The 13,488-nt window shown below is 40.9% G+C and overlaps 1 protein-coding gene across 1 annotated transcript in view; it reads right to left on the bottom strand.

Annotated features, from left to right (window-relative positions):
• LOC135250561 (von Willebrand factor A domain-containing protein 3B-like) overlaps positions 1–13,488 on the bottom strand; it is a 53,591-nt gene that overhangs the window by 11,141 nt on the left and 28,962 nt on the right. Inside the window, exons 23-29 of the mRNA XM_064326976.1 lie at positions 10,133–10,256; positions 9,506–9,630; positions 8,215–8,352; positions 7,594–7,703; positions 5,730–5,905; positions 3,119–3,339; positions 2,797–2,950 (exon numbers count right to left, since the gene is read on the bottom strand). Of these exons, the coding sequence (XP_064183046.1) occupies positions 2,797–2,950; positions 3,119–3,339; positions 5,730–5,905; positions 7,594–7,703; positions 8,215–8,352; positions 9,506–9,630; positions 10,133–10,256 (1,048 nt within the window). The remainder of the gene's footprint in view (positions 1–2,796; positions 2,951–3,118; positions 3,340–5,729; positions 5,906–7,593; positions 7,704–8,214; positions 8,353–9,505; positions 9,631–10,132; positions 10,257–13,488) is intronic.

Here is a 13,488-nt window from a genome sequence, read left to right as displayed (position 1 = left end):
GTTAAATTGCTTCCTTAGTGCAGGTATAAGATAACTTTTAGTATCTAATGGTGATTCTCCGTTTTCATTGCCTTTGGAGTTTGTTATTGGTGTTTTCAACATGAGGACCAGAGTTGTGCCAGTGAGAGTCAACAAAGCCATTATGGGACTGAGAAATTAGAAGGAAAAGTCATAAATATAGACCAAACCTCACGCTGACTAAAATCAATTATTTGGTACATCATTACGAAGAAAGAGAACACTGGTGAGCTCAGGAATCACAAAGGGCCTGGTAGGCCAAAGAAGATTTTTCACCATAATGAAGAAAAACTCTCAAAGAGCTGTCCAACAGAAACAGTAGGCAGGCCTGGATTTGTCAGTGCCTACTGTCCGCAGACAACTTTGCGAACGGAACTAAAGAGGCTACACTGCAAGATGCAAACAGTTTGAAAAGCTACAAAAACAGGATGGTCAGGTTACAGTTTTCTAAGTAGTACTATAAGAGCCTGCAGAGGTCTGGAAAAAGGTCAAAGGTCTTGTGGACAGATGAGACCAAGATTCACTCATATCAGAATCATGTCAAAAGCAAAGTATGGAGGCCAAAGGGGAACTGACCAAGATCCAAAGCACCCTCCCCCTCTCATCTGTGAAACATGGTGGTGGGGGTGTTATGGTTATGGTTTGGGCATGTATGGCTGCCACAGTTAATGGCTCACTTGTCTTCATTGATGATGTAACTGCTGATAGCCGCAGAAAAATTAATTCTGAAGTATACAGAAGCATCTTATCTGCTCAAGTTCAAGAAAATGCCTCCAAACCCACGGCACTTCATCCTACAGAAAAACAATGAATCCAACCGGAAATGAGTTTCATATGCTGAATAGAAAACATAGCTGAACATGGCTGCAGTACAGGCCTGGCAGAGTGTCACCAAAGAAGATACCCAATGATGTTTATGGGCCACAGCATATGCAACAAATTATTAAACCTGATTACTTCCATTTACATAACATTAATATGTCCCAAACATTATTGTGCCCTGAAATGGGAGGCTATGTATAAAAAGTACAGTAATTTCTACATGGTGAAACCAAAATGCATAAAAGAGACTTTTTAATAAAAGTTGAGAGCTGCACTTTAACCATGTGTGAATTGTTTCATTACAAATCTAAAACTAGGGAGTACAGAGGCAAATCAAGAGAAAAGCAAAATGTCTTTGTCCCAAACATCATGAAGCTCACATTACATAAATAGTACATAGTGTATTTTATGCAATAAGCATGAAATCATGGGAGGTTTACTGTCTCTCCGGCATTTGCATGTTTCTCTATAATGACCCAATAATGGTGGGTAGCATTCTCTCGCTTTCTCTCAGTTATATTCAGTCCTCCACAATGTTTTGTATTACTGTTGCTAAATTCCAAATGCTTCTTGAAACCTTGAGACACAATGTGTCTGCTCAGTGCTATTCACTTAGTATGACTTCTCTGTGACTTTCTAAACGGTCAGATTTTCATTCAAAGCCAGACACCTTGATTTGTAGAAGAAGAATTTTTTTAGAAGCCAAATTGAATGCAAATACTATGTGGTGTATAATTGAATGTTTCCAGTTGATATGCAAATGAAAGTGGAGCTCCCAAACAGCCTCCAGATATGAAACACTTGAATGAAGGTTGGGGGGGGGGGTAATGATGAGAAATTTATTATGCAAACACAACACTTCCATGTATGAGCCCCCCAAAAAAGCAGACATTTATTCAGCTTTTGGGCTTTGTATTTAATTATTTCAAGAAATACTCTTGGTACTCCTCTAGCTCTTCGAATGCCACTTTCAACATATAAGATTTATGGCATTATAGCTATAAATGGCAAGTATAGCACTGTAAGTATAGCACTTCTCTGCTGTAAATTTTGTTTCAATCGTTGCACGTTCTGCTGAACTTCATTACACTGACTATAATATTACTTCCCTCTGTTGTTATGGATATTGTGTTTTTCCCACAGTGTGCAGGACTGCCTGCCGCCGTGGGCTATGCATGGCAAATTGTGGTCACTCACTCACTCACTCATGGACGACCTGAGAGGGACGTTTGGTAGGATGCATGCGCAGGTAGTGTTTCGTTTAGTAGGATGCATGCGCAGGTGCAGCTCCCAAAATCATCACTTCGAGCGGCATGAGATTTTTAAGCACAGCTTTAACGCCTAATGTTACTTTAGCTAACCCTAACATGTTAGCGTTTCGCCTACTTTAGTTAACCTAGTTAGCACGTACCACCGATACAGATATATGGACACACGGAGGACAACAAAGTGAAGACATGCCATAGCTAGCTAGCTAGCTAGATAGTTAGCCAAGTTTTACTCATGACACTTTGTACAGGTGCGCCGTGGGTCTAGACAGTTTCATGCTTGTTTTTGGACAAATACTCCTGTTTTCACTTTATGTATACAGGTAGAAAGCAGAGAGGGTAACAGAGAGACCACAACTAAGAATGTGGGGGACTTGCATATGGCTCCAGAATCGGCCGCACTACGGACTGCACCACACGTTGCACCAAAAAAAGCCACTGAACAGCTACTTGCATAGAAGACATCGTCCACAAATTTCTCCACCTGGGACATTTTGGAAACAGAAACTAGTTTGAAATGTGCCTCTGGAGGCATAATAAAATCCAGAATTCATCATCAAATTAGTTACAGCCTTTATTACAGCAGCTATTCTGCTATTCATAACTGATTAGCAATTTTCCACACAGATTTTAAGCTACTGCAAAGACTACTGGAGCTACTAGGCTATAGGCCCAATGTCTTGCTTACCCTTGTCCTGATTGGCTGGACCTGCAGTGGGAGGGATTAGTTTCTCCAACTTCTCCAGGGCTTCCTGTTGCTGAGTGGTCAATTCCCTCTGCTCCTCCTGCTCTTTATCATCCAGGCAGCGTGGAAACAGTGCTTTGATGTACCTTTGAATCTCCTGTCCCAGCAGGTGTGCACAGAGGAGAGGGCATGATGACTCACACATGTATGTAGTAAACAAAATTTAAAAAATTAAAAAAAATACAAACACCAGCGTGAAGTCAATTAATATAGTGCATACTTGACCCAGGTCTGAGCCCTTGGATGTTGGGGGGCAGCAGCGTACCTCTTGTTGTCCTCGATGCTGTTCCAGGGCCAACAGGAGGTCCTGGGCTAGGGCCTCAATCCTGTCAGCAGCAAGAGGGGCTGGAAGTTCTGTTCGCTTTGCAATAAGGGAGTCTTGTCCTAAGCGGGGGGTGGGCGTCTGGCTAGGCAGGGGTGTCAGGGTCTGAGAGGATGAGCTGGGGGAACAGCTCCTGCGGGACTTGTCTGCCAAACTATCCCTACCTGAAACACAGCCATTGGAAAGCACAGGTCCAAATGAAATAATAACAGACACAGTAAGCAGCTACATAGTAAACTGTTTATTATTATTATTATTATTATTATTATTATTATTATTGTAGGGTGGTTAACAAAGGAAAGAAAAGCAGACTGTACTTACTGTACTGACAGGGAGCTAGCAGGGTTTGATAAAAAGAGATTCTATTGGATGAGCATTATGTAAACCTTAATTTGATGTCTTTGATGGTGTGGTACAGTGGGCTCAGACAAAAGAACACAATTCACACGTGGTGTGATAGGCTTACAGAGGTAATGCAAACAGGATCATTAACATACTGTTTTACTGTGATTGTGTCTTTATTTGATGACTTGGGGTTTTCTTCGATCCTTCGGTATATAAGGGGAGAAATGGAATGGTTTGAGGAAACTTGTCACATTGGTCTCCTGAGCACCTTTCACGTATAGCCATTCCATTACATTCACATTTTCCACCATTGTATATTGCCATTACTGAACACACCATACGATAAATTAAAATGCATTCACTTTAACCTGGAATTCCTCTTTTACACTGACCACTGCACACATAGCAGTTTTTAGGTCCTAACACATACATAGAGCACAGGATATCAGCACCCTTTAGTCACTCACCTATACAGTAGTGCTGCTGCAAGATACACAATGTATCTATGCAGGCTAAGCAAGCCAGAGGCAAACAATAATTTTAATTCTAGCCCGAACAGGTCAATAGTTATAGGCCAAAATGGCCATTTCGAGGCCAGTCGAGGTAATTTCCCTAACCTGAGTAGTGGGTGACTATAGGAACCTAGCTGCCCAGTTTGGTTGATGTGCAACATATAGTTTTTGCAATGCAAACACTTGTAGGGCAGAAAAAAAAAATCTGAACAAACACAATAAGTTTCCAGCACTGTGCTTGGACCCATAATAATACAATGAAAAATTTGTAGAGTAAGGGATGCAACACTATGATAAAATAAAAATGAAAAACATGATGTGATAATGCAAGAGTCAAATACAAGGGTATCTTAAATCAACCGCTTTTTATTTGCAGCTCTTGAAGTGAGACAGGAAGCCAAGGAATACCTTGATCAAAGAACAGAAGGTGGAAGCTAATTGTTTGTGAAGATGTGTTTGGCTCTAAGGACACTTCAAAGGAGATAGGAAATTAGGGCAAACAAACTGATTGTGAACATTTTCTTGATGGAAAAAATAGAGGCAGGTTATTTTTCTCCTGTTCTTTTGAAATGCTTTTCAGGGCATTTGATGAAAATTGCTTCTGATAGTGACGTGATTCAGTGACGCTTTTTGGGGCATTGTCATGACGCAGGCAAGCACAAATTAGAAACGGAGAAATTTGGAGAGGTCAACAAAGTGCAAGCTTGAGCGAACACTACTGAGAAAATATTTGTTGACACAGCACAAGGAAGCGAGGGATATGTTATTGAAAAAATAGGAAAAAAACTGCATGAAAACACAAATTATACTTTTATAAATTAAGCCAGTGCTGTACTGAATGGCCAATTGCATGCTTGTTTCTATGGCTACCAACTGTAAACTGTGAATGGTTTGATGCCTACTGTGAAATGACTCACACCCTTCTCCAATCACACAGAACAACCCTACATTACAACTAAATGTGAGCAAACATCTCAAAGATAGAAGCAGAATGCTTCAAAGTGCTTAAAGTGAATTTAGCATTCTGGGTGAACTGTTCCAAAATGTAAGTAAAAGGTTTACATCTTCAACCTGCATCCCAGGATAATTACACAGGTTTCCAGAGTAAGTAGAGAAGAACTGGCAGTAAATTACAGAAAGAGCACACCCTCTTACTGGCTGCCATATTCATACATGCTGTGGGGAGAAGAGAAGATCCATGTCTTAGTGCAGTAAAGGTGGCAGATGGCCCTGACTTCTCAGGGGTGACAGTGACATGCTCAGAGCACAGGCTGAACATGCTGGCTGTGTGATAGTGGGAGGAGCCAGGTTTTAAGCTAAGCTTGCTCTCTGTCAAATGGCTGTGGGGCAAGCAGGGGTATCTGCTGTAAATCACAAAGCCGGAGGCAAAGCTGCCCCTCACAGGGGACACAACTGAGCCCTAGAACTGAGGGGCAGACACAGGTGTAAATGATACTGTGGGAAAAGAGTTCCTGTACACACACACAGACGCACACACCCACACACACACACACATAAATGCAGACATACACAGGTAAAACTCCATATAACACTCCTTATGACAGCATATCCACTTCCTTCTAAAATTGCTTGACTGTCAAACATCCAGGTCGAGTATAACAAATTGAGGCATCTCCTCAGTCCAGGGTTTCACATAAGAACACATTCACATTTACAGTGCTGCAGGAATTATTCACCATCGCTGCTGCCATCCCGCCTGCTCTCCAGGTCTTCATCTTTATGGTGGTCTGTGTCCGGAGACCTCAGGGGGTGGAGGGCTCTGCAGGCTTCCTGTGGCCGGTTCTTCTTCCTCCTCTCAGTCTGTGAAGGCTTCCTGTCCACTGCTTTCTGCAGTGATGCACTTCCTGTTCTCCTGTGACAACATTAGACGTGAGATACAATTTCACCCAAATGCACACTGGGACAAGGGTGTAAACAGGCTTTTTTTACTGCATGTAATTTAAGTTAAATGCAAGTTCCTCAACAGAGCAGTATACTGTATTTTTAAAGGAAAAATTCACATAATAATGATTGTATTTTTACTTCCTGCACAAGATAACAAACACCCAGAGCATGATACTGTATGTGCAATGCGATGTATTATAAGAAACACTTGATAGGAATTATTATTGCTTATACAATGCAAATCAGAAATTTGCCAATCACGACAGAATTTCAAACGTAATTGTTTAAAAGCCTACAAAAACAAATGAAGTTGTATTTGGTTTGATTATTCAGGTTATCCTGTGCGTGTCCCAGGTATGACAGAGCCTTGTTTTCTCCTGTTGTCAGTAAGCACGCAGCTAATTGCTCATCCTCTTTTGCTCCACTTCACCCCTGTCTCTGCATTCCCTCTGCCTGATTAGGGCCAGACGTCCTTGGGGTCCACTTTACCGCCTGCCTCCTTCCCCCACAAGAGCCGGAAACAGCTTTACCACCTCCCATCTCCCCCGGGGGAGCTGATTCACCTCACACCCAGGACATATCCCTACAATCGACCATGTGGTCTCATCTGCATGACACCCAAACAGGGGACCTACGTTTGGGGAGATATTTTATAAGGCGTATTTGAATGATGCAGGACGTCATTGATCATTTTCTGCCATCATCGACCATTGAGCAACACAGTCAGATACAGTTGGGAGGCAGCACTGGTGTATGGAGCTGTTTAGGAAACCCAGCCAGAGTAAATACTTAGAGAAAAAAAACACCAACCACTTTGCTTTAAAATTTTAAAGCACTTCTGCAGCGATCTGAGAATTTTCTGTGAAACATATTACTGACCAAAATGTCCAATCATATAAAATCATTTTTGTATTGGCATGAGTAAATAACTCATGGACCTACAACTATAAACTGTGAGTAATATGCAGGTCATTCACAGTACTTGTGGCAGTAGCTTGTGAACAAATATGAGTTTACAAAGTTTACAATTTAGGCACTGAATTGTTACCGTCCGATTGAAATATAAAATACATTATACACCACAGGAAAAGTGGGGAAGACTGAAAAACAAGGACACCATCAATCGATGTAAAAACCATAAAAATGACCCAATCATTGAAAAACTATAAATTTTTTTATTTGATAAATCTTTTTTATTATTTTGAATGAATTATTAAACCACTCCATTTGCAAGATTACGGAAATGACTGTCCCTCCTCGATGTTTGATGATCAAGTGATAATCAATAATAATTTTGGCGTACTATACACAGTTCTGGTCACAAAACAACCTGCCCTTAGAGAAATAGAATATGCTGGGAATGTATTTAAACTAAATATATAATGAAGACATTAATAAGCCAGTTAAGACTGTTATATTAACATCATATTTGTTCAAATATACAAATTTCCTCATTCTGATTTTTCTAGATATCGCAGCAAGTTTCTTAAAAAAATATTCTTGTGAAATATATTTAGTTATAAGGCCACATATTTACAATATATTTTGATATATTCCATTTCTGTAAGGATGATGCCGGTCATGCATTTTCCTCCAAAACAGAAATAGACTAACTGAAGTGACCCCAGACTCAAATGACCAATGGGCACTACTCGCCTCCTGTGGTCCAATCGCTGCAGTTCTCCGTATCGCTCGCGGAGCTGACGACAGGTGAGGTCATACCTGGTCTGGCTGATTTTCACCATGTTGCTACGCAGTGTGTGCACCTACAAGTCAGAGCACAGAGCCTACAGTCAATGACTGGGATTACTTGCAGCCTAATATTCCACAAATACACTCTATCATTCTATCATATTAGCACCTCCATCAGCATACAGCAACCTGCCTTATGCAGAACAATCGTGGGATGATGGCGCTTGTGTCCGGCTAATCCACTAAAATATTTTATATGCCAACAAAGTGCAAAGCATGACTAGAAACATGTTTGTCATCTTAAATGGCATCGACAGGAAGGATAGCTCTGCACAAATGATTACATTCAACTTATATGCTTATACTTGAGAACAGGTAGCCCAGTAACCACCTGAATTTGTAATCATAGAAACAGTTGGTTTGAAATGTTAATTCGATATGAATTCACTCTGTAATGACCAAAATCCTGAGGATGTAAACGTAGTCGATAACGTGATGAAACCACCTGAAGAAGACTGATAAATGACACTGACACTCCTGAAATTGCACAGCTCCACTCTGTGGTTGCCAGGTTTGACTTCTCACCTTCCTGCTGTCGTATTTGAGAACAGTGTGTAGTTTGTCTGAGGGTTCCAGTCGGCGAGGGGTTGCTATGACAACCCCTGGGACAAAGTAATCGCCTGTGCCCTCTGTCCCCGAGCCGACCAGCACAAAATCACCAACCTGAGGAGGACAGCCAGGGAGAATAAGCTGTCACTACAAAATCACACAGCATTGGACTTTATCACAGGATAACAGCTGTAAAGAGCCCTTCTCTGCCTTTGTTTTAAAGGTCTTCATAATTTCATTGTAGCTGTACTTACTGTATCTCAAGCTCTAGTGATGGTTCCCTAGCCATGCTAACTACATCCATTGTAAATTACCTTGGATAAAAGCATCTGCTAAATGCCTAAATTGTATCTTGTAATCTTTTGAACACATTAGATGTCAGGGAATGGAATCAAGACCATAACTAGACATGTTTTACTCCTTAAAGAAACACATCCGCCCAGCGGTTCTAATAAAACAGCAGATGCTGGATGTGTTAGCGCAGTGGTTCCCAAGCTTTCCCATGATCCACTTAATGAGGGAATATATTTTGTGTGTCCCAGCCCTTAAAAGAATGTAGCCCAATTTGTTTAAATGTGGAAGTGAAACAGCAAAACAAATGCATGTACTGTACACTGCAGCACCCCTAACAAAAGCAATGCTGAATCTGACTGGTGTGAATGTCAGCAGAAAATTTTATAGTTGCTCTCGTTGTGTATATCTCACGACCCCCCTCGGTACCTCCCATGACTCACAGTTTGGGATCCGCTGTGTTAGAGTGGCCGTGGAGACACATTCATTTCCTGGTGTTTGTGCAATCGGGGTCAGGTATGTTGTGGGTTTCAGACTATAGACATTGCTGGCTGCTCCGCATAATAAGAGATACGATTAGCCAACTCAGCTAAAGATCAAGATTCTCAGATAAGGGACCTAAGTACACTCTCAATGTAGCTCCACAGGGTGACAACACCTTCTGTAGCAGGTGCTCATGCACTAACTCACATCTCTGAACTCTGCTAGATTCTCCTCCTCTAAACTCCCACAGAAGCCTCAGGTGTACTATCCGAGTCACTGCCATAACTATAACATCACTGTAGATCCACTGTTTCAAACTACTGTCCGATCTGGCTGCTCTATACAACAAAAGATACTATTAGCCTTATGAGCTAAAGAGCAAGGTTCCAGCTAAGGGAGCAAACCATACTCTTGTTGCTTCTCAAGGGGGTGACATCAAATTCTGTACTGGACCATCACATGATAAGACATACATACTATGTTGAAGACTTACTCTCAGTGGGGGACATGGTCCTGCCCCTCCCACGGTGATGAGAGACCTCAGGTGAACAATTTCTGTCTCCCCGCTGCCAAAATCCAAAAACACCCGCTTTCCGGCCAGACGTTTCCTCACGGTCCCTGTTTCAAGGAACTTCACTTCATTAAACACAAGTATATGACATAGACATCTAACAAGCCCACAAGATTACTTGCATGATGCTGAGCCATGAGGTTCTGCGATACCCATTTAAGGCATCCATATACCACCATAACAATCTGCCTTTTCTAAAAGCAATGCTTACTCATGCTTAGTGCTGTCCTTAGTGATAAGACGGCATTATTTGCAAACACCTTTTTCATAAAAACAATGTAAAATCCATGTTGCTGTACAAGAGAATGGTGTTTAATTTGTACTGTTTCTAATTGACAAACTACACATCTCGTAAAACAAAGATTGCCACTCAACCGGTGGGCTTGTGTGCACACGATCGACCAGCAGTCAAGCCTGTTGACCCAGCCTACTAAAACCCTCCCATTATTGGACAACACTAAAGCCATATGTCCAGATTTAATACAAGACTATGGTATCTACCATGTTTTGTGGTCATTTTTGTCAAGTAATAAGAAGGAAGTACCTTACCTGGATAATAAAATCCATCAGCCTCCGACCTGGCCAGGACACTCTGACCCCTGAGGGTGTCCAGTGCTCTCCTGGGCTTGGTCCCCCCCTGTGCTCTGGATGATGTGATCTCTGTTCTCTCATCCTGGGAAGGCATGCAGAGAGCAGACAGACAGACAGATGAATAGTTCTCTGATCTGAGGATGGTATGAGCAGGTAGCCTCTGAGCATCAGCCTTCACAGCAACATGTTTCGTATCAAATCAATCACGAAGCAGCACTTTCAGCTCTAGCAACGAACACCTGGTCCCTACTGGACTCATATACTGTATATGTGAGATATGATTTAACACTGAGAATTCTGCTGTGGCAGAGGAGTGACACATGAACCACCCAGTGCATTCCTTGCTATCCTCTGAGAGCTCCAGATTTTACCACTTCAGCTGTCAGCACTTTCTACAAACAACTTTGAGCCTAACAACTGTGAAGTAGTTCCAAAAGGTGAATTTCCTGTCTTCTTCTTGTTCACTGTTGTACTTTCATATTAGTCTCTTCATTTTTGGAATGTATTCTGCCCTTGGGTAAGGTGCATACTTATTATTATTATTATTATTATTCAATTTTTTGGACAGAACTCTGATGCAAATTATCAATAGGGTGTAGAAACATAGATTTCTGGTATTAAAGGTCTCATTTATTGATAGACATGGCATTTGCATGGCCAGTGAAATGGCATGAGTGACTAAATTCATAAGGGGAGAGATTGTTTCCAGTCCTAAGGGGGTGGGAGGTGGGGGTAGTGACACAATGGTCTTTAGTATTAGCACCAGATGTGAAGAGATAATTGATTTAATTAGCCCTAGTATGGGGCTGCAGGCTGGAGTCTCTGAGCTACAGATTCTGAGAGGCTCCACCTCAGAGACATGGTGCCTTAACCACAACTTGTGTCATCGCCTGTCGGCTGCTTCCTCTGTGACATCATGTTGTTTCCCAGAAGCCTCTGGAGGTGTCACACTAACACAATCACAGCACGTTCAGCAATAATCGCATTGTGCCCTTCTCACTGCACATTACACAGAGCTTTATTTTATTTTCTTTAAGAAAACTACTTTCTCAGAAAAGACTTCAAGTTTCACAAATTATAGCCCACTTAAATCTAATTATAGGGGTATTCAATTAGCATTTTCTGGAACTGGTACTACTGTTCCGATTGACCCTACATATTAAAACGATAGAAAGATTTTAAAATAAAAAAAACTATAAATGACAAAGCAATTACTAATAAAACTTGCAGGAATGCATCTTCAAAAGCCACAAGCTTAACGAATTGATGCAGATCATAAACTTAATATTTGAAATAAAAGCATAATGACTTGTAGCAACATTCATTAAAATGAATTTATCTCATGCTGGCTTCTTGGTAGATCTGTTTCCCTATTCTATAGTTTTTTAAACATAATGGCTACATTGTACAAATGGCAGCACAGGAGTACAGGTGTCAAATTACGGAAGCCATGCTTCATTCTAGTCATGAAGATAATGGTTCAGGAGATGAAAGTGCACTTTCTGGGGATGAGGATGTTTATTTCCATGCAATTGAGGACGAAGTACATAGTTATTTATTGTTTGTTTAACTGGTTGCAGGGTCATATGGAATCCCTGAACGGCAGGGATGAAAAAAAAAATCTCTGTTAATTTTTCTTAGGTGCTTTTCCTTCTTAAGCCACATTATGTCCGAAATAGCTATGCATTCTATTAAGATAAACTATTATTATTATTATTATTATTATTATTATTACATTATATAATTGCATCACCGTTACATTAAATAAATAATTCAGGAAACATTGGGAATCATTGCTTTGGAATAGAACTTACTTAATTTGTGTGAGCTAAGATAGCCAGTATTGTTTGTTGTAACTTATCCTCATATTGATATCAATACTTTGACTTGGCATTGTTGTACGTTTTGCATGTTTTTTTTTTTTTTAAGGTAAATCAAATGTTTACGCAGACCATAATTCCTGTTAAATGGGATGAAATGGCAATAGAAAATACAGACATATTGTATAATTGGTGCTCTTTGTATAACATACATTTATTACTGCTTTACGATTCCCATTTTTATATTTATTACTACCCCCGCCCCGCCCAAAAAAAAGTGTATAGTCCCGCAATGAGCCAATAAAACTCTATATTCCACACAAAACTAAAAAGCTCTTCACTAAAACAGTTTGTCAGCAGTACTTTCAAGAGTTGTGCGATGACATAAAACTAAAGAAAGGGGTTTTAAATCATTCCAGCGTATTTTGACCTCCATATATCATAGAGACTTCAGCAGCATGCAATTGATTTTTAAAAGAAACTCTCTCTCTTTTTTTCTCTCTCTCTCTCTCATATGTCAGCCAGTGCTGCTAGCAGACCACATTCTAGCCTCATTACTTTGTCCTCTGGGTGCTGCAACTAAGCTATCTGAAGATGCTTTTGTCCATCACTGCCTTATTGCTGAGCCCGCTGCATCTGTTAGTGAGTCATCGTGTGTGTGCGTGTGTGTGTGTGTGTGTGAGTGTGTGCGTGTGTGTGTTTGTGCGCACGCATGTTGTGTGTACACATGTATACATGCTTGCATTCCTGCATGCAGGCTAAACAGTAATAACGCTTAATACAGGTACATTGGTGCAAAAAGGATCGATAATGATATCAAAAAGTATGTAATTTGCAACTCACACATGCTTTTTGTCTAAAGGGGAAGCCCCATCTCTAGACAGGAACACAAATGCTTAAACTGAGTTCAAGAAAACTGACATTTATTTGGACATGGCGTAAAATAAAGCAAACGTTTCAGAGCATGCAAATTCCTGTATTCTTACCTGTAAGTACGTATGTGGCAATCACCTACCCTCTCAACTGTGCAAATTCTCTCTCTGAGTCTGACCCTAGGTAACTAAAACTAGCCATTGTATGCCAGCTTCACACAGGAGGGGTGATTGATTTTGTGAGAAGCCCACAACAGCCAGCAGGAAATTGGCATTAAGTGCCAAATAAAGAGGGGCTAAAATTAACAACACAGCTGTATCCCTTCAGAGCAGAAGATATTGGCCTCTATATGTGTTTAAATTAAAAAATTCCTCTGACAGGCTCAAGCAGTCCAAACACAGGAAGACTTTAGAACCACCAGGACAGGACTGAACGTTTGCGCAGCAATATTTGAACAATGTGACTTAATGCACGCGTAATGCACACCCTAAAGGATCTTCAGCAGTAATCATAATTTTGATGAGACCGTGTAACTCTGTATCAAAAATAAATATTAATAAGTGGCAGCCACACTGAGGTGATAGAGGATAACGAGGCCCAATTCTGAGGGGGCGACGACAG

The sequence above is a fragment of the Anguilla rostrata genome, chromosome 3 (genome assembly GCF_018555375.3).
Source record: "Anguilla rostrata isolate EN2019 chromosome 3, ASM1855537v3, whole genome shotgun sequence".
Lineage (NCBI taxonomy): Eukaryota > Metazoa > Chordata > Actinopteri > Anguilliformes > Anguillidae > Anguilla > Anguilla rostrata.
The sequence above is the reverse complement of the archived record's forward strand: the minus strand, read 5'-3'. Positions and strand labels throughout refer to the sequence as shown.